At 42.2% G+C, this 27,865-nt stretch overlaps 2 protein-coding genes across 3 annotated transcripts in view; both read left to right on the top strand.

Annotated features, from left to right (window-relative positions):
- The first annotated feature begins 2,140 nt into the window (after positions 1 to 2,140).
- Positions 2,141 to 3,703, top strand: TEX13D (TEX13 family member D). The gene is given in 4 exon segments (XM_024128071.1): positions 2,141 to 2,946; positions 2,948 to 3,099; positions 3,163 to 3,353; positions 3,398 to 3,703. Coding segments are annotated over 4 exon segments (1,455 nt in total).
- Positions 3,704 to 20,173: 16,470 nt separating this feature from the next.
- SH2D1A (SH2 domain containing 1A) overlaps positions 20,174 to 27,865 on the top strand; it is a 19,362-nt gene continuing 11,670 nt past the window's right edge. The window contains exon 1 of one of the 2 annotated variants that reach the window (XM_024128211.1): positions 20,174 to 20,462. In XM_024128211.1, coding sequence (XP_023983979.1) covers positions 20,326 to 20,462 — 137 coding nt within the window. In that variant the 5' untranslated portion in view covers positions 20,174 to 20,325. The remainder of the gene's footprint in view (positions 20,463 to 27,865) is intronic. The other variant, XM_007116426.1, reaches the window with a different exon arrangement.

Here is a 27,865-nt window from a genome sequence, read left to right on the forward strand (position 1 = left end):
TTAGGTGCATATATAAGGTGCACATATATTTATAATTGACATACCTTCTTTATTATTTTTTTTTTTGTGGTATGCGGGCCTCTCACTGTTGTGGCCTCTCCCGTTGCGGAGCACCGGCTCCGGACGCGCAGGCTCAGCGGCCATGGCTCACTGGCCCAGCCGCTCCGCGGCATGTGGGATCTTCCCGGACCCGGGCACGAACCGTGTCCCCTCCATTGGCAGGCGGATTCTCAAACACTGCGCCACCAGGGAAGCCCTGACATACCTTCTTGATGGCTTGACGCTTTAAATTTTTTATTTTATTTTATTGAAGTGTAGTTGATTTACACTATTGTGTTAGTTTCAGGTATACAGCAAAGTGATTCAGTTATATATATATATATATATATATACTTTTTTCAGATTCTTTTCCATTATAGGTTATTACAAGATATTGATTATAGTTCCCTGTGCTATACAGTAAATCCTTGTTTATTTTATATGTGATAGTGTGTATCTGTTAATCCCATACTCCTAATTTATCCCTCCCTCTCACTGTCTTTCCCCTTTGGTAACTAAAAGTTTGTTTCCTAAGTGGATCGACCCTTTTTTTAACATTATATAATATCCTCTTTTTTAATCCTAATTTTTATCTTAAAGTATACTTTGATATTTGGAGAGCTGCTCTAGCTCTTAATTACTGTTTGTACAGAATAGCCTTTTCTATCTTTTTACTTGCAACCAGTTCAAGTCTTTGAATCCAAAATGAATCTCTTGTAGACAATATACATTTAGATCATGTTTTTAAAAAAGTATCCATTTTGCCAATCTCTGCCTGTTAATTGGAGTTTAATCTATTTGCATTTAATATAATTACTGATAAGGAAGGCCTTCTGACATTTTGCTATTTGTTTTCTAACATGTCTTATATCTCCCCCCATTCCTCCATTACTGCCTTGTTTTGGGTTTCACTGATTTTTTTCTTTCTTTTTTTTTTTTTTGTAGTTTACCTTTTTGATTTCCTTCTCATTTTCTTTTCTGTATATTTTTAAGTTATTTTCTTAGTGGTTGCTCTGGGGATTACAACTAACATGTTAACTTATAACAGTATATTTTGGATTAATACAAACAATTTCAACAGTATACAAAACCTTTGCTCCTGTATAGCTCCACCCCCTTTATGTTGTTACTGCCACAAATGACACGTTTATACATTGTGTGCCCACGAAGACAGATTTGTATTGTTTTATGCAGTCATGTTTTAAGTCCTATATTAAAAAAGAGGAGTCACAAAATACAGTAATACTGTCTTTTGTATTTACCTATGTAGTTACCTTTAGTGTGTGCTTTATTTCTTTGTGTGGATTCCAGTTACCATTTACGGCTGCCTGCAGAACTCCTTTAGCATTTCCTGTATGGAAAACACAGATCATGAGAGAAGCATTTAGTGTAAAATAAGAGAGACACCTTCTGAGAACAGAGTTGATCAGGTAAACATGAGAGTGAAATTATAGGGAGAGTTCAGGAAAAATTCATGGCTCAGTCCCCGGATTTTCCTGATGACAAGGATTCTAAGTTCACCTGTTCAGGATGCTGAGGGAAGTGTGCCGACAGTGGGACTGACTGTATTAAAGGTCTGAAGTGTATCTAAGAACTAAGATGAAGCTGAGACGAAAGTAGAACTGCAAACACCTATGCAGCTCCACCCAGTTAGGAATTCATTCCACCATGCTGGATATTGTCCTTCTGAAATTCTTAGAAACAGTAAAGCCTTCTAAAGGTCCACTGCGGCACCCAGTGCAGCTTCCGGCCTGCTCACCCGGAAGGGGGGCTCTGGCAGTGAGGCTGGTCCCAGCAGGCCTTGTGGGGTAACTCGGCACTCGCCTGTGACATGTCCTCTCCTGTGACGTGTCACGCCGTCGGCCGGCAGGGGTTGGCGTGGTGAGGGGACCTGCTTTACTTTCTGTGAGGAAAGCCAGACCGTGACAGAGGAAAGAGGCCGAGGAGGAGGCCAGGACTGGGCTAGAACTGAAGGAGGACTGAGCCGGGAGGTGAGGGGCTTTACCGGCGGCGGCAGCAGCGGGGGCGGCGGCCGCGGCACCGGCGGCCGCGGCGGGCGGCATCTCCCGTGAGGCGGTTGGTTGACTAGGCCACAGCGGCCATGGCCGTGGACTTTGGGGACCATGCCAGCGGGTTCCGCCACAACGAGGTGATCAGATTCATCAACAATGAAGTCCTCATGAACGGGGGCGGCCCCGATTTCTACGTGGCCTTCTCCTCGCGGCCCTGGAATGAGGTAGAGGATGTGCTGCGCGTCGTCGTCGCTGACCCGCAGGTGCCGTGCACCCTCAAGAGGGCCTGTGCCTGGAGCGCGCTGGCCTTGAGCGTGCGTGTGGGCGCGAGGCAGCAGGAGCAGCAGGCGCGCTGGGTTCGGTGGCTCCAGGAGAAGGTAGAGGAACGCGAGGCGGCTTCCTGGGCCCTCTCCGCCGAGCTGCGGCGCCTGCGCGAGGAGCGCGAGGAGGCAGCAGTGCACCTACGATGCACGCGGGCTGCCTTGCAGCAGGCGCTGAAACAGCGCGATGTGCTTTGTGGGCGGCTTCTCCAGGTCTAGAGGTCGGCACAGGTCACCCCACTGGCCCAAGAGTTGGTGCCTGGGCCTCGAGCCGAGCAACTTGGGGCTGCAGAGTGGCCCGTGAGCACAGAGCAGCAGAGAGATGTGGTAGCCATGGGGGAGCATGACAGGCTGTATTTCAAGGGCCAGATGCCAGCCCCGACAGATGTCCTTTATGTGCCGGGACCCCCGAGTCCCTGGGCCCAGGCCGTGCAACCCCCTCTGCCAATGCTGATGCCATACCCATTTCCATTCCATGCACCATTCCCGATGGGATTCCCATTCTTGCCACCTGTACCACCAGCAGTAGTCATGGAAACAGAAGCTGGAGTCGTCCCATTTCAGGTGCCTCCTCTGGATCTATCCACCTGGCCCGTGGGCTGCAATGGGCTTTCAGGGGGAGATGGCCCCACTGTGGAACCAGAGGAGCTACAGCCAGGGGGAAGGTCCTGAGATCCTGCAGGGTACAGTCCCCTTAGGGGATATCAGAAGTCTTAACCAGGAAGAAGGTCTATAGAGGCCCCAGGGGATGGTCCCCCTTACGGACAGCTGTGGCCTCAGTCAGGAAGAAGGTCCAGAGAGGTCCGAGGGAATGGTCACTCTTGGGGATAGTTGGAGCCACAGCCAGGAAGAAGGCCTAGAGAGCCCCCAGGGGATGGTCCCTCTGGGGGCCAATGGGAGCTACAGCCAGGAAGACGTTCCCAAAAGGTCCCAGGGGGGTGTTCCCCTGGGGGGGTCAGCAGAAGCCAGAGCCAGGAAGGAGGTCCACAAGGGCCCCAGGGGATGCCCCCCTCCGCTGTTCAACAGGAGACACGCCAGGAAGGAGGTCCAGAGAGGCCTCAGGCAACCGCGCAGGGGGACAGCTGGAGCCCTAGTGGGAGAGAAAACCCAAAGAAGCAACAGCCTCAGGGGCAGAAGACCAAGCGGCCAAAAGGGAAAAAAGCCTCAGAATCACACCACCAGGAGAAGGCTGCCTCAGGCTGCAGTTCAGTGAATTGGGAGTGCCTGTGGTGTAAAGCAATGAATTTTCCATGGCGCAAGGCCTGCTATGAATGCACGAAAGTCTGCATGGCAGTTGAGAGTGAAGGCCGGGACCCAGGACAAACCCACTGATCTCAGGAAGGTAAGTAAGAATGGAAACACTCCAAAGAATAACCAGTTTCCTAAGACCCCCCCTCCTGATTAAAAAGTAACTCATTTACTTCACAGAAAATTTGTAACTAAAATTATGATATAGAAAATAAAATAATTCATTGTCCCATTACCCCAAATAACAACTTTTTATCATTGAGTGCACATACACACATAGATACATATGTATTTATATGCTGTCTTTCTTTTTTTCATTTACTTGAGCAAAGACGGATTGCTTTTGAGTATCACACTCACTCTTTAAGGAATTTCTCCTAATGCATTTATGTTTGCAGGTGCTGAATTCTGGATGGCTGAAGCTGATTGGCTGACACCCTGCAGAAGCTGAAGTCAAGACTGTTTTTTCCTTTTTCACTCTTTTCTGTTTTCTTATTAACCTTGTTTTCCAGAAAATGCCATGTCTTTGGCTGGGAACAGCCATGTGTTTTTGGTTATAAGCTATAAGGAATTTTAGGAGCACTGCTTTTCCTTGAAAATGCTATTGTTCCTTTGTAACCTACTGCGGTGTTCATGTTTGCTTTTTGTTCTCATTTTCTAAGTTTTATAGGCGAGGGTCTGTTTTTATGTCTCTGAGCCCCACGGAATTTGCTTGTTGCTGAAGAATCTGAACCTATCCCATTAGAAGATCTTCCAAGAGCCTAAAGAAATAACTCTTCGTTTCTGACTGACCCACACTCAGTGAGACCCCTACTGACTGGAGCCGAGAAGAGCGAGAAGTCAGGGAAGAAGAGATGCTTTGGCACTTGGGGGAAAAGGAGGGCAAAATAATTTTGTTCGGATTTAATTTCTCTGTTGGGACAAGGAATTAATTCATAAGATTTGGGGGTTGCAGTGTTAAATTGTATAGATGATAGCAAGCGTGACGAGTTTCATTTAATTCATTAAACAGTTATTGTCTGATATGTGTTAGGAGCTGGACTTATATGTTATTATCTGGGGCACACATTATAACCTGATTTGGTGAGTTTGGTTAGATAACAGGAGAGAGCCTAATTTGGGATACAAATTATATCAGGAGTGACTTATTTGTCTTGCATGTATTGTAACCTTCAGGTAAACCTAATTGATATAACATCCAGATATTTTTGCAGTTCTGGGAGCAACCTCAAAGAGACTCGTGAAGGGACTTGATTGCTGAACTGCTCATCTCACTGGTCCCATGTGAGACAAATGAGTAGCGGCAAAGAGTGGAAAAGTGGCCCTAACAAAATTGCAGGCAGGACTTTTCTGATACTCTCCTGATTTCCTCCCTTGAGAGGGACAGCTAGTCTCCTGGTTGCCTGAAAGACCACTGGGCGACTGTCTTAAAGAAGGACAGTGCTTGGGGGAGTGTTTGAGCCCTCAGCTTCAGGCAGCCACCATCCCAAGCCCCTTTCTGGTCAGTGGATGAAGAACTAAATGGATTCCAAGGACAGACATCGTGCTATGGATGGCGCTTCTCTTGGGAGGACTAGTTGGATTAAGAATAGAACTGGACTTGGACAAGCACTCTTGAGAATGCTCCTGGGCCCTTCTCTTCCACTTGGTGTGTTCTCTGCCAGCTTCTCAGAGGCAAGTGGAGCCCAGGGGGTGGGAAGTCAGATCAGCCTCCAGTCTGAGCAAAAGGTGTCCTCGAGTTCCCCCAGGAGATTCCAGCTCACCAAGCTCAACCTTTGTCAGAGGTTTTCTGATTCTAACTAGTAATAAGGAGTGTGCACTTATTTGCTGTGTCTTCTGTGTAGTGTGTACCTCGGGGCAGGTTTGCTCAGAAGCGGCAGTTTGAATCTGCATTTTCCCTCCATCCCACTGAGGTGACAGAAAATCCAATCTCATTCACTATTGAAGGGCCCCTCCTCTTCCTGTGAGTTACTCAAGAAGGGGAGGGGGAGGGCCTTCTACAGGGTCTTCAATCCATTGTGATTGTCCCTGCTCCCCTCACTGTCCAGTCCCCACGGTTCCTTGAAGGTGGGCATCTCTGCTACTCCTGGGCCCGTGGGGCACGAGAGGTGAGGTGAGGAGGGGGCTTCTGCCCAGGCTGGGAGCCCTAATGCCTGGTGTCCAGCCTCCCTACATGCACCGAGAAGCCATTTCCCTGAGGCCCTGTATCCCAGAGGTCCCTTGAGCAGAAATTTCCCTCCTGCATTTCTGCCCTGCGAGGCACTGCCCCCTCCCTCCTATGCATAACCCCATCCAGGTGCTCAGGATTCTGGAGAACAGCCAGGCTTAGACAGTCAGCTAACAAGACAAATGTTCCCTGAGGCAAAGGGGGGGTAGAGTCTGGCTACCTGCTTGGTGTAGAGACAGGGAAGGGGCAGAGAACAGACGTGAACCTGACCCACCAGCATTCTCTCTTCCCTGGAGTCCTGATTACCAGGAGGCCTGGGTAACTCGGGAGGGCGCTGGGGAGGAAGGGGACCATCAGGGACATCAACCCAAAGCTAGGCTTTCTGGGTTGGAGAATGGCTTTGTGATACACTTGTGTATGCTGATAGCTCTGTAGAATTCTGGGAAGATGCGACTTGGGAATTTTCCAGCATAATCCATTTTGGTGTACCAGCAGATCATTTTAGATCTCACTACATTTGCTTCAATTTATGGTTTCAAATGGACTCTGCTATTCATTGGCATGCCTTTTTAGGTCTACATGAAAGCACTCACCCTGTGCATAGCTTTTATATAGTTTAATATGATTACAGTCTTTTAGGGCTGACTTTTTCCAAAGCAACCTGAATAACTGAGGCTGTCAAATCACTACTTTCTTCTGGAATCGGTACACACAAGAAAAGGCAGGAGGTTTCTTAGGCAAGAACCTGGGCTTTGGAATTAGAGAGACCTGAGTTCAGATACTTGCTCTGCTATTCACTAGCTATGTGAACTTAAACAAGTTATTGAACTTCTCTGAGCCCCAGTGAGTGGTTGTTCCCTTTCCCTCCCCTCAGGGTTCTGCTCTGGATGCTGTGGTCATGAGTATAAGGGATTATTAATGGTCGTAAGATCATTTATACCATTGAGTGCTTACTATGGGCTAGGGACTCTAAGCACATTACCCTTTTGGTGACTGTAAGGTATAATAGGTACCTGTATTAATAGTTCTTCAAAGTGAATATTATTACCCCCATTTTATAGATGTGGTAACTCAATACCCAAATTTGGGAATTGGTGAAGCCTGGCTTCAGAATAAAATTTTACTGATTCTAATGTCTGTGCTCTTTCCATTATATCACACTGCCTTAACCTTTTACCCTTACTAAGTAATATATTTGTATGTTAACATGGATTATCAATGCCTAAGCCCAATGAAATGACTATAATGGAGAGACTTTGAGGCATAGTGGCAGTCTGGTGGTCAGGAGCTGATCTTTTAGAATCTCTCAGGCTTTGGGATATGTGATCATCTAGGCTGCCAGTAAGTAGGACCACTTATTATCTCAGGACTGCAAAAAAAAAAATAAAAAGGGGGGGGGATGGTAATTTAGGCAGTGGGAGTGGCTTGTGTCTGATTCAGCAGACTGGCCTTATGAAAAGATCTTTGAGCCGAGTTCAGTACTATTAAGATAGAGCCCATCTTGATTGCTTATCTAAAGTCTGTCTGAATTACTCAGTTTTTAAGTGGGTGAGGTGCCAGCTGTAACGGTCCAATAGATATGCATATGTACTTTTCAGTGAGGAAGTAGGGGGAAAGGAGACTTCAAAAGCTCCAGACTCATGTTGCAAATGGTAATGGAATCGATGTTTTTAAAATCATGGTACTTTACAGATCAAGCAAACAGCATCCGTGGAAAGAAGACTTCCTATGCACTAGGCAGTGTGTTAGACTCTGTGAAGGTGATCATTATTGCCCTCAGCGATCTCCTGTTCTGTTAGAAGAAATAAGACAAATATACACCAGACACCAGTTATCAGTCTTTTTTCTTCAATTTTTCCAACATATTTTCTGGCCTGTAGATGTTGGTTTTCAAAGGATTCTGTGCATCAAAGAGCATTATTTAATAAATGATTATTTTCTCAGTTAAAATTAAGAAAGCTGGGAATTCCCTGGTGGCACAGTGGTTAAGAATCTGCCCGCCAATGCCGGGGACACGTGTTCGAGCCCTGGTCCGGGAAGATCCCACATGCTGTGGAGCAACTAAGCCCATGCGCCACAACTACTGAGCCCGTGCTCTACAGCCCACAAGCCACAACTACTGAGCCCGTGTGCCACAACTACTGAAGCTCGCACGCCTAGAGCCCGTGCTCCGCAACAAGAGAAGCCACTGCAATGAGAAGCCCGTGTAGCACAACGAAGAGTAGCCCCCACTCGACGCAACTAGAGAAAGCCCACGTGAAGCAACGAAGACCCAACGCAGCCAAAAATAAATAAATTTTTTTAAAAAATTAAGAAAGCCTGTATAAAGTTTCCTCACACAAGGTTGATATAATTCCAGCTAAGAGCAGTCACTTGCCATTTAAGTTTAGGATTTTTGTGAGGATTCAATGAATATTATTATTATTACATGAAGCCTAATCGCAGGCAAATGGACCATTTTACTAGGCTGTTTATAATACTGACAATACCTCAGAATCCATCATTACTGCCTTCTTAAACTTCTGTGAACTTTGGAAACACAAGTTAGGAACAAGTTGTATAGAAAGCTAGTAGTTTTAATACATGTTAAATACCAGCAAGTGCTAAAGGATTTTAGAGCAATCCAAGTTCAGTATGGACCATTTTAGTTTGCAAAGCTTCCATGATAGCCAGATGGTTTCAGGTTGTGCCCTCATTTGATGAAACAGTTGCTAGAAAAGTTGAGTTTGTTTTACTTCAAAATAATATGCAATATTACAGTTTCACTTGTGACATTCTGCAGCTTTTTGTTTTTATGTTTATATCTACTATTTTATGTTTTATTCTTCATTCTGCACAACATTACAAAAATAATTGCACACAAGGCAGAAAGTTGTGATTACTTTTCTGGTAGGCAGCAATAAACCATACTCCAGTGTTTATAAAATGATGACAAAGAGCCCTCTGAGGGTTTTGTCTGTAAGTAAAAATTTTAGGATATTTAATCTCATTTATTTTTTTGTTTGATATATATTTACTTTGATCATTTCAGTGAGCCATATTGGTTCCAGGAAAGAAAAGACTGAGCAAATATTGAAAATTTCATACTTTTACCACTAAAATGCCTGATATTGTCTAGACAGTTTTGAAACTTCAGAACATATATGACCTGCTTTGTAAAAGACTCATACTATTGAACTCCCCACTGATCAGTGTTTCTAACATTTTTTCATGACATATTTATTATAGAGTAGGAAAAGAAAAATAATGCCAATGTTGCATCTGTAACTACAAAATTCATTCAGAAATCCACCATTAGCTATTTTGCTTGCTGGGATTTAATTTTTTTTTTTTAAGATTTATTTATTATTTATTTATTTTGTTTATTTTTGGCTGTGTCTTACATATTCCATTTCCAAAGAACCCCAAACTCCGGGACAGTGGCACTACCATGAATTTTAGGGTCAGAAAATAATCTGTTTCCTTGTGAAGGAAGCAGCTTCCTCAAGCAGTGTCACTTCCATGCCCACTGCCCAGGCTTACTTACCCCTTGCCTCTACCTGCACCTCATTGCCCTCAAATCCCACTGTACTACAGCAACAATGCCTCCCTGGTGCCTGGAAAACCCACCCGGTGCACTAAAATGCTATGCAACACCAAATGACTTCTTCCCTTAGTACTGCTCAAGAATGGAAATTCCTCAACAATATGCTTCATCCTATGCTAACATCAATTAACGGTGGCTACAGTTTCCTTTTCTTTTTTTCTTTTAATATGAAGCAAACCATCTCTGTTACAATCCATGTTTGGGGCTTGTTCCTGTCTCTCTCGAGTGTGAAATATAAATCATGTTTTTATGATTTTTGTAAATCTTGACTTTTTACACCTTGTTTTTGTAAGCCGAAGTTTCTTATTAAAAGAATAAAACGGCTGTCTTTGTGTACAGTCTTTATTTGTTAAAATACCATTAGAATATTCCTCAGGACAAGAGCAAAGATCATCCCCTGCAGAAACTTTGGAACTATGTACAGAACTTACAGAACAGAGGACAACACTTTAGCCGATGCCTGCCTGCTGACCAGAGAAGGGTGTTCTGAGTGGACTCAGCAAAGAAAAGGAAATCAAGCAGGGAAAGAAAGGTGCCCATCTGAATCAAACTTCAGCTGCAATCAGGGCAAGTCTTGTGATGGTCACAGATTGGAGGCTCTGTTTATGGAAGGTTCGAGTACAGCACAGGGGTTCCATGTTTCTTTACGACTACACCCCAGGCTGAGGTGCCATTAAGTCAATGTCACTCAAATTCCTGGCCAGCCAAACTCCGGCAGCAGAGTCCCAAATTAAGGATCAAGTTCCTCTGGAAGTGGCTTCCCTGGTGGCACAGTGGTTAAGAATCCGCCTGCCAATGCACGGGACACAGGTTCGAGCCCTGGTCCGGGAAGATCCCACCTGCTGTGGAGCAACTAAGCCCATGCGCCACAACTACTGAGCCTGTGCTCTACAGCCCACAAGCCACAACTACTGAGCCCGTGTGCCACAACTACTGAAGCTCGCACGCCTAGAGCCCGTGCTCCGCAACAAGAGAAGCCACTGCAATGAGAAGCCCGTGTAGCACAACGAAGAGTAGCCCCCACTCGACGCAACTAGAGAAAGCCCACGTGAAGCAACGAAGACCCAACGCAGCCAAAAATAAATAAATTTTTTAAAAAAATTAAGAAAGCCTGTATAAAGTTTCCTCACACAAGGTTGATATAATTCCAGCTAAGAGCAGTCACTTGCCATTTAAGTTTAGGATTTTTGTGAGGATTCAATGAATATTATTATTATTACATGAAGCCTAATCGCAGGCAAATTGAATCTGCATTTTCCCTCCATCCCACTGAGGTGACAGAAAATCCAATCTCATTCACTATTGAAGGGCCCCTCCTCTTCCTGTGAGTTACTCAAGAAGGGGAGGGGGAGGGCCTTCTACAGGGTCTTCAATCCATTGTGATTGTCCCTGCTCCCCTCACTGTCCAGTCCCCACGGTTCCTTGAAGGTGGGCATCTCTGCTACTCCTGGGCCCGTGGGGCACGAGAGGTGAGGTGAGGAGGGGGCTTCTGCCCAGGCTGGGAGCCCTAATGCCTGGTGTCCAGCCTCCCTACATGCACCGAGAAGCCATTTCCCTGAGGCCCTGTATCCCAGAGGTCCCTTGAGCAGAAATTTCCCTCCTGCATTTCTGCCCTGCGAGGCACTGCCCCCTCCCTCCTATGCATAACCCCATCCAGGTGCTCAGGATTCTGGAGAACAGCCAGGCTTAGACAGTCAGCTAACAAGACAAATGTTCCCTGAGGCAAAGGGGGGTAGAGTCTGGCTACCTGCTTGGTGTAGAGACAGGGAAGGGGCAGAGAACAGACGTGAACCTGACCCACCAGCATTCTCTCTTCCCTGGAGTCCTGATTACCAGGAGGCCTGGGTAACTCGGGAGGGCGCTGGGGAGGAAGGGGACCATCAGGGACATCAACCCAAAGCTAGGCTTTCTGGGTTGGAGAATGGCTTTGTGATACACTTGTGTATGCTGATAGCTCTGTAGAATTCTGGGAAGATGCGACTTGGGAATTTTCCAGCATAATCCATTTTGGTGTACCAGCAGATCATTTTAGATCTCACTACATTTGCTTCAATTTATGGTTTCAAATGGACTCTGCTATTCATTGGCATGCCTTTTTAGGTCTACATGAAAGCACTCACCCTGTGCATAGCTTTTATATAGTTTAATATGATTACAGTCTTTTAGGGCTGACTTTTTCCAAAGCAACCTGAATAACTGAGGCTGTCAAATCACTACTTTCTTCTGGAATCGGTACACACAAGAAAAGGCAGGAGGTTTCTTAGGCAAGAACCTGGGCTTTGGAATTAGAGAGACCTGAGTTCAGATACTTGCTCTGCTATTCACTAGCTATGTGAACTTAAACAAGTTATTGAACTTCTCTGAGCCCCAGTGAGTGGTTGTTCCCTTTCCCTCCCCTCAGGGTTCTGCTCTGGATGCTGTGGTCATGAGTATAAGGGATTATTAATGGTCGTAAGATCATTTATACCATTGAGTGCTTACTATGGGCTAGGGACTCTAAGCACATTACCCTTTTGGTGACTGTAAGGTATAATAGGTACCTGTATTAATAGTTCTTCAAAGTGAATATTATTACCCCCATTTTATAGATGTGGTAACTCAATACCCAAATTTGGGAATTGGTGAAGCCTGGCTTCAGAATAAAATTTTACTGATTCTAATGTCTGTGCTCTTTCCATTATATCACACTGCCTTAACCTTTTACCCTTACTAAGTAATATATTTGTATGTTAACATGGATTATCAATGCCTAAGCCCAATGAAATGACTATAATGGAGAGACTTTGAGGCATAGTGGCAGTCTGGTGGTCAGGAGCTGATCTTTTAGAATCTCTCAGGCTTTGGGATATGTGATCATCTAGGCTGCCAGTAAGTAGGACCACTTATTATCTCAGGACTGCAAAAAAAAAAATAAAAAGGGGGGGGGATGGTAATTTAGGCAGTGGGAGTGGCTTGTGTCTGATTCAGCAGACTGGCCTTATGAAAAGATCTTTGAGCCGAGTTCAGTACTATTAAGATAGAGCCCATCTTGATTGCTTATCTAAAGTCTGTCTGAATTACTCAGTTTTTAAGTGGGTGAGGTGCCAGCTGTAACGGTCCAATAGATATGCATATGTACTTTTCAGTGAGGAAGTAGGGGGAAAGGAGACTTCAAAAGCTCCAGACTCATGTTGCAAATGGTAATGGAATCGATGTTTTTAAAATCATGGTACTTTACAGATCAAGCAAACAGCATCCGTGGAAAGAAGACTTCCTATGCACTAGGCAGTGTGTTAGACTCTGTGAAGGTGATCATTATTGCCCTCAGCGATCTCCTGTTCTGTTAGAAGAAATAAGACAAATATACACCAGACACCAGTTATCAGTCTTTTTTCTTCAATTTTTCCAACATATTTTCTGGCCTGTAGATGTTGGTTTTCAAAGGATTCTGTGCATCAAAGAGCATTATTTAATAAATGAGTATTTTCTCAGTTAAAATTAAGAAAGCTGGGAATTCCCTGGTGGCACAGTGGTTAAGAATCTGCCCGCCAATGCCGGGGACACGTGTTCGAGCCCTGGTCCGGGAAGATCCCACATGCTGTGGAGCAACTAAGCCCATGCGCCACAACTACTGAGCCTGTGCTCTACAGCCCACAAGCCACAACTACTGAGCCCGTGTGCCACAACTACTGAAGCTCGCACGCCTAGAGCCCGTGCTCCGCAACAAGAGAAGCCACTGCAATGAGAAGCCCGTGTAGCACAACGAAGAGTAGCCCCCACTCGACGCAACTAGAGAAAGCCCACGTGAAGCAACGAAGACCCAACGCAGCCAAAAATAAATAAATTTTTTTAAAAAATTAAGAAAGCCTGTATAAAGTTTCCTCACACAAGGTTGATATAATTCCAGCTAAGAGCAGTCACTTGCCATTTAAGTTTAGGATTTTTGTGAGGATTCAATGAATATTATTATTATTACATGAAGCCTAATCGCAGGCAAATGGACCATTTTACTAGGCTGTTTATAATACTGACAATACCTCAGAATCCATCATTACTGCCTTCTTAAACTTCTGTGAACTTTGGAAACACAAGTTAGGAACAAGTTGTATAGAAAGCTAGTAGTTTTAATACATGTTAAATACCAGCAAGTGCTAAAGGATTTTAGAGCAATCCAAGTTCAGTATGGACCATTTTAGTTTGCAAAGCTTCCATGATAGCCAGATGGTTTCAGGTTGTGCCCTCATTTGATGAAACAGTTGCTAGAAAAGTTGAGTTTGTTTTACTTCAAAATAATATGCAATATTACAGTTTCACTTGTGACATTCTGCAGCTTTTTGTTTTTATGTTTATATCTACTATTTTATGTTTTATTCTTCATTCTGCACAACATTACAAAAATAATTGCACACAAGGCAGAAAGTTGTGATTACTTTTCTGGTAGGCAGCAATAAACCATACTCCAGTGTTTATAAAATGATGACAAAGAGCCCTCTGAGGGTTTTGTCTGTAAGTAAAAATTTTAGGATATTTAATCTCATTTATTTTTTTGTTTGATATATATTTACTTTGATCATTTCAGTGAGCCATATTGGTTCCAGGAAAGAAAAGACTGAGCAAATATTGAAAATTTCATACTTTTACCACTAAAATGCCTGATATTGTCTAGACAGTTTTGAAACTTCAGAACATATATGACCTGCTTTGTAAAAGACTCATACTATTGAACTCCCCACTGATCAGTGTTTCTAACATTTTTTCATGACATATTTATTATAGAGTAGGAAAAGAAAAATAATGCCAATGTTGCATCTGTAACTACAAAATTCATTCAGAAATCCACCATTAGCTATTTTGCTTGCTGGGATTTAATTTTTTTTTTTTAAGATTTATTTATTATTTATTTATTTTGTTTATTTTTGGCTGTGTTGGGTCTTATTAGTTGTGGCACACAGGATCTTCGTTGAGTCACGTGGGATCTTTCGTTGCGGCACACGGGCTCTTCATTGTGGTGTGCGGGTTTTCTCTTCTCTAGTTGTGGCACGTGGGCTCCAGAGCGCATGGGCTCTGTAGTTTGCGGCACATGGGCTCTAGTTGAGGTGTGCAAGCTCAGTAGTTGTGTCGCACGGGCTTAGTTGCCCCACGACATGTAGGATCTTAGTTCCCTGACCAGGGATCGAACCTGCGTCCTCTGTATGGGAAGGCCGATTCTTTACCACTGGACCACCAGCGAAGTCCCTGGGATATAACATTTCATTTGTATTTACAAAGCTGCTTAGGGAAACATTTATAAAGTCCATTTCATTCCATTCCTTTGCCAAATTTTGCTGTTTGTGGTGTATAGATCAAAGTGGTCATCCATGTTTCAAAGCATCAGAGATTTCCTAAAAAATGTTCAGGCAAAAAAAAAAAAGTATGGATAAAATAGTCTCTTGGACTTTAATCTTTTAGTTTAAGCATCAGTGGTAGAACTTTATTTTTGAGCTTCCAAGAAAGAGAATAGATTTTTACAAGGAAAGCTGGAGGCTCCCTTACAAAGAGGTGATATTTTCTTGTCCTGATATCATACCTTGAGTGCACCCAGCCAGGATGAAGGGAGGTAGAAAGAAGACTCAGACACGATCCAAAGGCAATGGGTTTGATGAGACCAAAAGGGCTACGTGATGATTTATTTGTCTGACAGGTGCTGAGATGTGAGTTATGAACAGTTGTTTCTATAAACCCAAATGAGGCAGACCACAGGATTGTCGTTGATAAACAGTGAATGTGAAAGAAGTCAATGTCAGAAATGTTATACTCCTTGTGACAAATTTGCAAAGGGTTCTCTATGAAGGGAAAGAGGAAGGGGAAAGCAAGGGAGCTAAGTAGGTGCAGATTCTGTGTTAGGATTTGGGAATGTAAAGAGGAATACGACCTCATCCCTGTCTTCTAGGAGTTCACAGACTAGTAGGAAAAAGAAACTTTGAGTGTCTCTTAGTTTCCAGGCACATCACATATGTCATTTCATTTTATCTTCACAGGGAAAGATAAGTAAAAACTGGCTAGGAGTGGCCTTCATTTGGTGTAGAAAAAGAATTGGGCAATAAGACTTTACCGGTATATCCAGGTCTTCCCAGGATAGAAGATGTCCAGACCACCTAAAAATCAAACAAACAAACTACTCAGGGATCTATTACTTTGCATGGATAAGCTGATGATCCAGATCCCAGATCTTAAAGTCTGGACGAATAGACCTTGACTCTGGAAGAGCCTTCCAAGGTACACTGACCAATGAGGCCCAGGATAGAACAGTGTATCTGATCTCATAAGGCATATATAGATAGACATAGACATGCTACAGGTCAGAGCATGGGAACATTTGACACTTGAGAAGTGTGAGAAGAATATTCTAGAAGTCAAAATTACAGTTGCTAGATAGGAAACTGAAGCCTGACCAATCCGGTGCAGTGACCTCAGAATTAATATTGGGAGACAGAAGAGGATATGGTGAGATGCACAGGCTCTGATGTCAGCAGGCTGTGTTCAAATCCCAGGCCTCACACTGACCAGTTGTGAAACCTTGAGCAGGCTACCCAGGCTCTCTGAGTTTTGGCTTCCCCATTGGTAAAATGGGGATAATAATAGTATTTGCTTCATAAGGTTGTTGATATAAATAAATGAGATAATATATGCAAAGTGCTTAGCAGGAAAGCCTGGAATGTAGTATTCAGTTAACATATATTTGCTATTATTCCAAGAATAAAACCTCAGAAGCAGGCAGAGTTTCAGCTAGAATTAGGGAGTACCTTCTGAGTCATGAAGGAGGTAAACTTAGGACGAGTGAAAGGAACTGTACATAACAGACAGAAAAATAAAGACCTTGCTGTCTCGAGCAGGTTGTGCAGGTTTAGAATGTAAGTTGAGTTAAATGTCCCATTACTGTGCCTCTAGAGCCCCATCCTTCCCTCTATCGCAGCTCTTATTGAGTTAATTGTAATTGTTTGTTTGCTTGTCTGTCTTCACTTGACTATGAGCTACTTGAGATCAGGTATATGCTTTTCTTCTCTCTAACCTAAGTACCTACCAGAGTGTCCCTCATACAGTAGATGCTCATAAATGTTGGTTGAAAGAATAAACATATTTTTAGAAGGCTTAAATAAACACAACACTGTTTCTGAATCTTCACTTACAAAAGGGCATTAGGAAAATTAACCTCATAGGTAAACCAACATATTATCAAAAGGAGGTGCTCTTTTTTTTAAAAGATGGTGTAATTTTTTTCTTTTCTCGTTTTTGTAAAGGAAGTCAATTTTAGTAAGAGAGAATGTGTAAACTCACCTCAGGTGACAATATCATAACACTGTCACAGGAGAATTCACACCTATAGATGAGCTAGTTGAAGAACAAAGTTAGGTTTGAAAGGTTAGAGAAAAAGATTTTGAAATGTCAAATCCACTCTATAAAACTAACCACCCTTGCCATCATCCTTTTACTCTATCTGGGTTTGAGAATAGCCTAGGGCATTTGAAATGAAGACAATTAGCACCTCAGACAGGGCACCCACAAACAAAATGCTGTCACCTCTCAGAGACCTCAGGAGGTGACAAGTTTAGATAAGAAGATACTTTTGACCTTGGCTGACAGTTTGTCAATGCTTTTATATTTGATTTAAATGGCATTTATATTCTAAAAGGTTGTAGTTTGCTTTAAGCTGTGAAGCTCTCTTCCTCTACCTCATGTTTTTTATTTCTTAGGTTATTTAAAAACAACAAGAACAAAAATCTTTCCTCTATTGGGTAAGACCTGAGGAAACAGCTCTTGCTTCTTGCACACAAAGGCGTTCATTCAATTCCCCCTCTGCTTCTCGCTAAAGTATGCTTGGCTTTCGTTTAAAGCACAGAATGTTAAAGTTGGAAGTAGCGTTAGGGGTCATCTGGTTCAACTCCATTTGACAGATGGAGAAAATGAGGCTCAGAGAGAGGAAGTGATTTAATGGCAAAATATGGAGTATAATCAGACTCTCATAATTTCTGGACCAGTGCTTCCAATTCATCTTGCTATTTCAAAAGTGGGCCAGAGGCACGTAGAACCAAATTTGTGTGTGTGTGCGCATGTGTGTATTTTTTCCTCTTATTTTCTTGAGAGCACTAATTTCACTCATTCATTCACTCACTCAACGAATACATTTAGCATCTAATATGTTCCAGACACTGAGGATACAATGGTGACCAAGGTACACAAAATCTTGCCATCATGGACCCTATGTTCTAGTGGGGGAGACAGACAATAAACAGTCAGATAATTCTGCTTCTAAGGGAACTATATTTGTATTACGGGGCCCATTCTTCCTAAGTCTTTCTCTATTGGTGCCTCTGCTATCTCTACTGCTCCCCCTTTGTATTTTTTGCCCTTCCCTCTCTTGTGGGTATGGTGAGAGAGAAGAAAGCCATTACAATTCTTCTTTCTCTATACTTCAAGCTCAGCATGAGGTTTTGAATTTGCTAAAGTCAGGTTTCGTACTGGTGTAGCACTAGGGTGAAGATAGTATTTTTCATGAACACTGCAGTAGTGGGCTGGCTCAGCTGTCAGCTTGCTTGTGAGATGACAGCGAGGGACTGGATGTGAGAGTTGTACTATTACCTTATAATTTATCTGTTCCTTTTTTATACAGTTTTAGTTGTGCTGAACCCCACCGTACCTGGCTGCTTTGACAGGCGTGCTATTTTAGCAACACAGGACAAAACAGAGAACAGAAAGAAGAATGCATGGTACACTTTTGCTGTCAGCTTGAGGTTGCTCTGTTCCTAAATTTGTGGATGATTTGTTCAGGGTTGTTCAGAGACAAAAAAGCTTAGGTTTTGTTTTTGCCTATGTGACACTGAATGTTCTCCCAGCTCACCTCATAGGTGGGCTGTTGTCCATAGGGAGTGAAGGAGGGGATCCCCTTCCCTATCTTCTCCTTTCGGTTTGAAATTCCACCACTCTGGGCTAATCATTTGCCCACTCAAAACATAAAGAGTTCAGGGTGGACTAACTTCTCAAGTCTTTAACATTGGTGTATGCATTCACTTATCAGATCAATTTCTTCCTTGACCCAAAGCATGAAAAAGGGTGAGAGGTGGAGTTGGCCATAAGCAAGTGAGGTAGGAAGATAATGAGACAGTCTTGGCTCAGTTCCCCAGAGCCATCCCCCAACATCATCTTGAATGCTGTTTTATTTTTTTATTCTTGGTGTTGCAAATGAATGTAGGAGGCTTATGTTAACAGTTTATCTACCAAGGTTGATAGATTCTAAGGCCGAGTATGCATCAATCAAGGAGAGTAACTACGAGCTGCCACTGAAATCGGAGAGGATTATTTTCAACCCTAGCGGATGGACAGCAAATATCTGGCTTTTGGCGTAAGGCAGCTCTGCACGTCTGATCCATCGGTAGGACTAGTGAAGATGTAAAAATTGTTCTCCCTGTTGGGCTCCCAGCTGTACCAGGTTCTCAAGGAACTAGGTGCTGATGTTGTTGAAGAGATACAACAGACAACATAACTTCGGCTACTTAAATTCCAATTTAAAAAATTATTTTAGGGGCTTCCCTGGTGGCGCAGTGGTTGAGAGTCCGCCTGCCGATGCGGGGGACGCGGGTTCGTGCCCCGGTCCGGGAGGATCCCACATGCCGCGGAGCGGCTGGGCCCGTGAGCCGTGGCCGCTGAGCCTGCGCGTCCGGAGCCTGTGCGGCCGCTGAGCCTGCGTGTCCGGAGCCTGCGCTCCGCAACGGGAGAGGCCCCCGCAGTGAGAGGCCCGCGTACCGCAAAAAAAAAAAAAATTATTTTACATACTCAGAAGGAAAAATGTAGAAGACCGTTCAGCTTCAAACATTAAACAAAGTCTTGTTCTAGTGAAAAAGGAGGAAGTTTGGGGGAAATATTAACAGCACATCTTGAAATAGAAGAGAGAAGGAAATAAAGGTTGAAAGGGTCTAAAAAATTTATGATAGTTTAGCATCAACTGAACAAAAACCATATTCTCTATTAACAACAGATGATAAAAGTTACAACACAATTCTCAACGCTCACAGTGTGATTTAAAGCAAGCTCAATGCCCCAAATGCTAAAAGGTGGGCCCTATACATCAAAGGGCACATACAAGTCCACATAAAGACAAAGCACCAATTAAATGGTTTATTCTCTCATCTAAGGCCCATCAAAGAGATAAATCTGGAACATTGTTGGATGCAGACTGATTTTTGTACCTCAACCAGCACTTTGGGATCTTGGACAACAGGTTGGGAAACTTTGATTTGTTCAGGATCGAGATTGCTGGAGATTGCTAGGGGGAGTCAAAGAGGAGGGGGAGGGCAGGCGAGAGGAGGCACTTGTCCCAAGTCCGCTGTTCACTTACTACTTCTGATTCTGTAGGAGCCTCCGGGCTGTGCTCAGCGGCGGGCGCTCACCGACAGTACTGATAGCTTCTGTGTTTTGGTCTCAGAACCCTGGGGCCTTTCATTCTCTGTCAGTATGTTTCTGCCCCACATGAAGGTCATGTACAACTTGCCTCTATCATCAACCCCTTTGGGGACTGATTAGTTAAGCTAATTAAGTTAAGTCAGTTAGTTAAGCTAAGTCATGGTGGCCCCCCCGGGAAAACTGCAAGGACAGGAGCATTACCAAGCATTCCTGTCTGCGTGCGTTGGGAGTACAGGCCAAATCTTGCAAAGACCTTCTTCCAATGGTCCTCCCCTCTCTGTCCACCCATCCATCCGACCCCTGTGTTGCGTGGGTGGGCCTGGGAGGGGGATCGAACCCTATGGCAATAACCAAGCTGCTAAACTGCTGAGCTGGTTTTAATTGAACCGTGAGAGGGAGGTTTTCAGGCAGGTAGACAACATCCTGTTGTTCGGGCACTCCTCTCTCTTTTTTGCACATCTGGCTGAACTGGGAGGCGGGTGGCTGACTCGTGTCGGGTTTCCGTCCCGCGCCTCGGTCCTCCCAAGAGTGCCTCAGGCCATGGACGCGGTGGCTGTGTATCATGGCAAAATCAGCCGGGAGACGGGGGAGAAGCTCCTGCTCGCCACGGGTCTGGATGGCAGCTATTTGCTGAGGGACAGCGAGAGCGTCCCGGGAGTGTACTGCCTGTGTGTTCTGTGAGTACATGGTGGGAGCCTCCACTGCCCACCGCGCCGCCCCAGGCCCGGCCCAGGCCCCTCCCTGGGGGTTTCACGCCTGGGCCTCCTGCGGATGCCCTTTCGGGTGGGGAAACGCAGTCTCGAATTTACCTTTGCTGCCAAAAGGACTCAGGCTCCCGATTTCAGTTTTGACCTCTAATAGAGGCCAGCAAGGTGGAGGCCTGTGATGATGGTGGAGCGGCCAGCTTCGGGGCCACCCGCTCCTCAGGGAAGGAAAAGCCTCTCTCTCCAGCTCTCTTGAAATGGCTTTGGAGGTGCCTCCCCAAAGGAACGTCAAATTCAAGGAGAAGAAGAAGACTAAGAAACTGAATCTATTACTTTAAGGCATCAATACCAGTTAGGTCAGGATGCAGAGAGAGGGATGTTTCTGAATAAAACCACCTCTCTGGATCTACTTATTGAGTTTTCTTTAGAGGAGTTGGCAGGGGGAAGGAGGGTTTCAGAAATAGGGCCTTTCTTGATAAAAGCTTGGACTGACAATAGTCATAAAGGGAATGGAGGGAAAACACCCTCGTATGATTCAGTTTTGCTCTTTGCCTAAGCATCTCTTACTCTAACGCCTCGTTTTGAATCAGGTGCACCTTCATCTTTGCTCCAGGGCTCCAGAGTCAGGCAGATCTGAGACCTAATCTTGTGCTGGTCCGATGCTGACTTTGGCAAGTTAACCTCTCAGCCCCTCAGTTCTCTTGTCCATAAAATGTAAGTAATATTGCTACCTACCTCATAGGAGTCTGAGGATTAAATGCCATAATGCAGGTAGCAAATTTAGCACTGGACCTGACACATACTAAATGTTCAGTAAAAGTAAGCTGTTGCTGCTGTCCTTGTTATTATTATTATATTATTATTATTTTTTCAGTCTATTTCTTTCGGTACTCAGTATTATTATTATATGCTTTGTTTTTTTCCGTCTATATCTTTAAGTACTCACAGGGCATTTCTAAGGAAGTACCTAGCTTGATCACTCTTTGTTAGCAGGACAGAAACATCCACGAAAACACCACCCCTGCACAGTAGCTTCTAGACAGAAACAAAATGAGGGAAAATGCTTGGTAGTAATTTCGGTGTCTGACAATACACTGCAAGGTTTTGAAGTTCCTTCTGGGTCATTGAAGAGAGATTGTATTGAGCCTGGTGTTAGAGGATTTTCATTGTTTATTGTGTTTTTTTAAACGGTCGAGACATGTTTGTGGCAACTCTCAGGCCACGCTAGATACATTTGCTATAAAAGCTTCCAGGGCAATACGTGCAAGCTCTTGAATCTCTTGGGCTCAGATCTTACGTTTTCTTTATATTATTGTTTTTCCCAAGTGGAAACTGGAGACGGTCAGTGAAAGCCAACTAGTATTCCTAGGCTCTTTGCTTATCAAAAGAAGGCGGAGGAGTGAGTAGACTGGTGAAAGGGGCTTCTTTAGGGAAGCTGACAAAGGAGGTAATGGGCCCCTTAACCTAGAGGTAAAAAATAAGGTACAAAAGAAGCCTGGGAAGGGGTGGAAGAGCAGGGGACAGTGTGTGGCAGGATGCTCCTAAGACTTCAGGCACACTGGCCTCTTTGTTGTTTCTCGAGCTTGCCAAGCTGCTCCCTGCTTAGGATCTTTGCACTTAACTATTCCTTTTGCCTCTTGCCTCAGAGAGGACTTCCTTGACCATCCTATCTAAAATAAGTGCCCTCTCCCTGTCCCAGTTACACTCCATCACTTTATTTTTCTTCAGGGAACTTTAAACTATCTGACATTTGCTTGTCTACTTATGTCTTGCTGGGCTCTCCTGCTAAAATGTAATCTCCGTGAGGGCAGGGACATTGTCTCCCACACCAGGAACACAGCCTGGCACGTAACAGGAATTGTGAGGCACGCAGTAGGTGCTCAATAAACGTTTTTGAATTAACGAATGAACTGTCAAGACAAATACTGTTCTTTACTGCAGAAAGCTTTTGGGCTGATAGCAGGAGGCCAGGGTGTGGACTCTGGGGAAATCACTCAACTTCTCTGGGTCTTGGTTTCCATATTTGTAAAACAGGAATAGAAATGTGTGTTCTACCTTCTGCATAAGATTACAGTTGGTAAAAGATGCAAGAGAGAAGGATAATCTTAGCCTTTTTCCCACATAGGCCAGGACCACATAAGGTATTAATTTAGGCAGGTGGGAAATTCTCAAGTTAAGTTTTCACCCAAAGTAAATCTTGCATAAATGCAGTTTTTATGACTCTTAGTTCTCCATGCAAACCTCCTTATGAAGTAGCAGAAAACTGTCGGCAAATTGGGAGTCCCCCTAGCATATCTTTCAATGGGCACACTGAGGCCTCTGAGTCCTGGAGGGTGATGGCCAGACTGCTCCAGAGGAAAGACACAAGGATACATTGCCTTTTATGACAGTTTCTCAGCCTTTTTTGAGCCAAGGATCCCTTTTGATAAACGTAAACATTTCATTTCCTCCTTTTTAGTACTACACTGTAGTAACAAAATCAAATTTTATTTTGAAACAAACCACATACTCATTTTAAACCAAAACATCTATGGTTATGATATACAGCAGAAATAACAATGTAAATGGTGTCATATATATATATATGAACAGCAAGGTATAGCTAGCAAACATATATTTGACTGTAGGGTTCACTCAGAATAGTTTCTCAATCTGTCTTTTGTTTCTTCTCATTATCCAAGAAGGTTTGGTTGAGCTTCAGTTTCTGCATTTTTATTGTAGAAATAACACATGGCATATGCCTTTCGAACTGTACTTTATTTTTATTATTTTTTTTGCGGTACGCGGGCCTCTCACTGCTGTGGCCTCTCCCGTTGCGGAGCACAGGCTCGGGACGCGCAGGCTCAGCGGCCGTGGCTCACGGGCCCAGCCGCTCCGCGGCACGTGGGATCTTCACGGACCTGGGCACGAACCCGTCTCCCCTGCATCGGCAGGCAGACTCTCAACCACTGCGCCACCAGGGAAGCCCTGTACTTTAAACTATACTTTCTAACTAGGTTTGCTCCTTTCCCCAGTTCTGAACCCCCAGTCATGGCCTTTAGATAAGGCCTTTTCCTCTGTTCATTTTAGGAAATCGAATCTCATAAAGTATTAAAGAAATTTTCCATTTATAGGATTGCTCACCTTCATTTAAAGCGAGAAGTTTTTCTTCCAATTATTTTCAATAAGTAAATCTAGATTTTGGTATAAGTCTATTAAAAATAGTTCCTAAACACTTATTCATATTGTAGAAAGTTTTTTAAATGTAGATAATGGAAATGAGGGAAAATCATCTATAGTTTTATAACCTAAAGACAATTATTGTTGAAAATTAAGTGGTTTTTCTTCTGTATTTTAATAAAACAAATTGCTTTATAAACACATGCGCTCTTACCCTATTGTATTCTGCTGCATTTTCCACTTAATGTGAACAAAACACATTTATATATAGTGTTCTTACAAATGATTTTAAAACATTATTTAGACATTTGAATCATTCCAGTTTTTTGCTATTATAAATTCCATCATGATTCATATTTCAATCCATAAAGGTTTCCTTGTATTTATGATGATTTCCTTATAATGAATTTTAAGATGTGCGATTTTTAGATCAGAAAACATGGACAGCTTAAGATTCTTGATGTATGCATGATCACCAAATATTTTTTCCTAAATGGTTATTCCAGTTTATATATATGCTCACCAGTACTGCATGAAAGTGTCTGTCTCACCGCACCATCCCTAGAAATGGGTATTCTTGTTAAAAAAAAAATTCTTCTTGAAATTTGGTGTCTCACTCTTTATTTCATATTTCTTTAGTGATTGAGTGTCTATATGGTTGGTAAACTGTTGTATTTCCTTGTTCATGAATTGGCTCTTTGTGTACTTTGCCTATTTAACTATTTGGATCTTACTATTTTTCTTAACACATTGTGGGTTTTTATATACTAATCCTTGATCTATTGAAAGTATCTTTTCTCAGTTTGGTGAATTAAAAATTAAAAAATTAAAAATTCACTTCAATTTTTGTTTTAAATTTATGGTTTGGTTAGTTTACACTTAACTCTTTGATTCCATTTGGAATTATATTTTTATGTGGAGAAAGGGTCTAATTTGATTTTGTTTCAAAATAGCTAATAATTTATAAATAGAACTTCCATTCCTGATTGATTTATTAGGCTACTTTACTATACATTAAATTCTTACATATAACAGTTACTGTTTCACAGTTATCTATTTGGCTCAATTGATCTATTTATTCTTGTACCACTAGTGCTATATATAGTATGATAATGTTTTAATACATTAAAAAAATTATTTGCTGTTCTTACCTGTTGGTTCTTCAAGATGAAATCTAGAATGATTTTGTTAAATTTAAAAAAATCCCATGGGGGTTACATTAAACTCATTATTAAGTTAAGGAGGAATTGTCATCTTTAAAGAATTTAGTTTTCCTATCCAAAAACCTGATATGTCTCTCCATTTATTAATTTTTTCATTTACATCCATCAATAGAGGTTTGTAGTTTTCTTCCCATAGGTCTTGCATAGTTTTGTTGTTTATTTCTAGTTATTGTGAGTATGAATGTATGTGTCTACTTTTTTGTTTCTATCATGAATGGAATCTTTTCCCACTATATTTTCTTTTGCAACAGGAAAGCTACTGACTTTATGGGTTTTTTTGGTATCCATCCAGAATACTAAATGTTCTTATTAATGCAAATAGTTTAAATTTAATTTAATTTAATTTTACTCTTTTTGGTTTTCAAGGTATATCAAGTTTCTTTTCACTAAGGTACATGTGAGCCCTCACATTTCTCCCCTTTTCACCCCTAATGTAGACAGCCATTGGGAAAGTCCTAAATGCCCACTGGGATAGTTTGATGGTGATAAGAGAAAAACAAATTTAAAATATTTAAAATAATTACTTTGAAGAAATAGTTCATTTCTGTACATATGTGAGTTTGCTACTTTTATCTGATGGAAGATTTGGAAAAAGAAATGCTATTATATTCTTTAGCCTCAAGGACACACAATGAAGTCATTTGACATATATGTCTTTAGATAAAAGGATAATTATCTTTTTGTCCTTTAAGATTTAAAGGATGACTGGGAATAAAGTGCCTATCAAACAATTGAACTGGAGAAATGGGTGAAGGAACAGTGACAAAATAAAACTCCAGCTTATCAGTCGTAATTGCAGGGAACAGAAGAATGAGAAATTATAAAACTTAGTTAATTTTTGAACAGTTGGATATGTGTGTTGGCACCGCATTTATCTTCATGATAATTGAGGCCACTAGAATTACTTTGGATTATCTAAGTACAATCCATTAATGGCAGAGCAAGCCTGAAGGCCAGCCTAGGATTAAATGTGCAATACACAAACCACCAAATGGACAATTCACAGGCCAATAAATCAAGTGCTGACTGGTTGACAATGTAAAATTAAGTTGCAAGATTAGTCTGAAGATGTCATTTAGTTTAAAGCAAAAGGGAAGCCTAGGTTGACCTCTTTTGGGCTCTCCCCATCTTGTCTCTATGCTTTAACCCCTTCCTTTGCCCTTTCTCTCCGGTCGTAAGGCCAAGCAGACTCCCTCCCTTTTTGAGAACTATGCTTTTGGATTCACCTTAAGATCAATTTGTTAACTCATTCCCTCTGATATAAGAGAGAGGCAGCATAGAAAGATGGTTAAGAGCCCATATCTTACAGCCAGACCCTCTGGGTGTGCATCTCAATTCTGGCCCTTAACCAGCTATTTTACCTTGAGCAAGTTACTTAAACTTTCTGTCTCCGGTTCCTTATCTGTGGAAAGGGTGACGGCAATAATAATACTACAGTACTTACCTCATAGAGTTGTTATGAGAATTATTGCATGAGTTAACATTTATAAAGTTAATATGTAGTAGGTGTTTGTTAATATAAATAAAAGCTCCATAAATAATTGTGAAACAAAGTTAGACCATTGTATGAGTACATAAATAAAACGTTCTGTGGCACTTCAAGGGAAGAAGAGATTATATTTATTGTCATGACTCATCGAAACTGGTATTACATAGTTTTACCATCATACTTGAAGCTGAATGACTTTTGATGGTTCTGAAAATTCAAATTCACTGAAAGAATGAAGATTGGGCCATAGGAAATTCGAAAACTTCTTGGATCAGAGTGGCTTTCTATAGGATACCATTCCTCTGGGTATAAAAGCTCTGAAATATTTGTTAAAAAAAAACAGTCACATTATAATTGTGCCTTGAATTTTGCATGTAACATTCGTTTGTATTGACATAGACAGCCTGGGCACTAGCTTGCTTTATTTGTGGTGTCATGAAGAAGTCAGATGTACCTAAACCTTTTCTTTTGCGTAGTCCTTGAAGTGGTATAAAGAAGGAATTGATGTGGTTTTGTCAATTGTAAAGCAAGATCTGTCCCCAATGCTGACCCTTTGAGAAAAGAAAAAATAAGTCAGGTTGCTTTCTTCTTGTCTCTTTCTAACCAGAACACTTTTTTAAGAGTTGGGGACAGCTTTTGAAAAAATAAAGGCAAATTTTAATATTAGCAGGGACTGAATCAACACATGCTTTGTAGTCATTAAAATGCAATATATTTGTTTTTTTAAGAAATTAATTTTTTAAGAAAATTAATTAATGGCAACAACAACAAAAATCTCTATTGTTTTCTACCAATTATATATTTTCTAGATTTTTTCATGATAAATTTAAAATTCCAGGCTTATAAATCAAGTGTGACAAAAGGTTTGATGGAGGAAGGAAGTTAAAATTACACTACATTCTTGGTTTGTCTATATTAATGGGGAGTCAGAGGAAAAATAATCCTAAAAGGGATGTAACAGTTTTTAAAGATGAATGATATTTTTCTGACTTGTGATTTGCTTAGGCTAGATTTGTAAAGCTCCAAATTGTAATTTTACTTCTGTTTCTTTAAAAAAATGTTCTTAGTCACTTGTATAACTTTATAAGGGAAATTACAAGACTTCCCTGGTGGTCCAGTGGTTAAGACTCCGTGCTTCCACTGCAGGGGGCACGGGTTCAATCCCTGGTCGGGGAACTAAGATCCCGCATGCCGTGGCGCGGCCAAAAGAAAAAAAAAGGAAAATTAATATGCAAGGATGCATTTATATTAGTTTAAATTTACTTCTAGTTTATATACATATGGGGATAGTTTTGAACAGTAATCAGAGTGGCGGCTCTCCTTGTGTCCACTTTTTTCACATACCATCATTTTATATCAACATGGTCCAGGTGTTTAAAATTTTTTGAAAAATGTAGCTCTCTAATACCTTTGAACTTTGGTATAGTTTTTTTTTTGTTTTTTTTTTTGTTTTTTTTTTTTTGCGGTATGCGGGCCTCTCACTGTTGTGGCCTCTCCGGTGGCGG

The sequence above is a fragment of the Physeter macrocephalus genome, chromosome 21 (genome assembly GCF_002837175.3).
Source record: "Physeter macrocephalus isolate SW-GA chromosome 21, ASM283717v5, whole genome shotgun sequence".
Lineage (NCBI taxonomy): Eukaryota > Metazoa > Chordata > Mammalia > Artiodactyla > Physeteridae > Physeter > Physeter macrocephalus.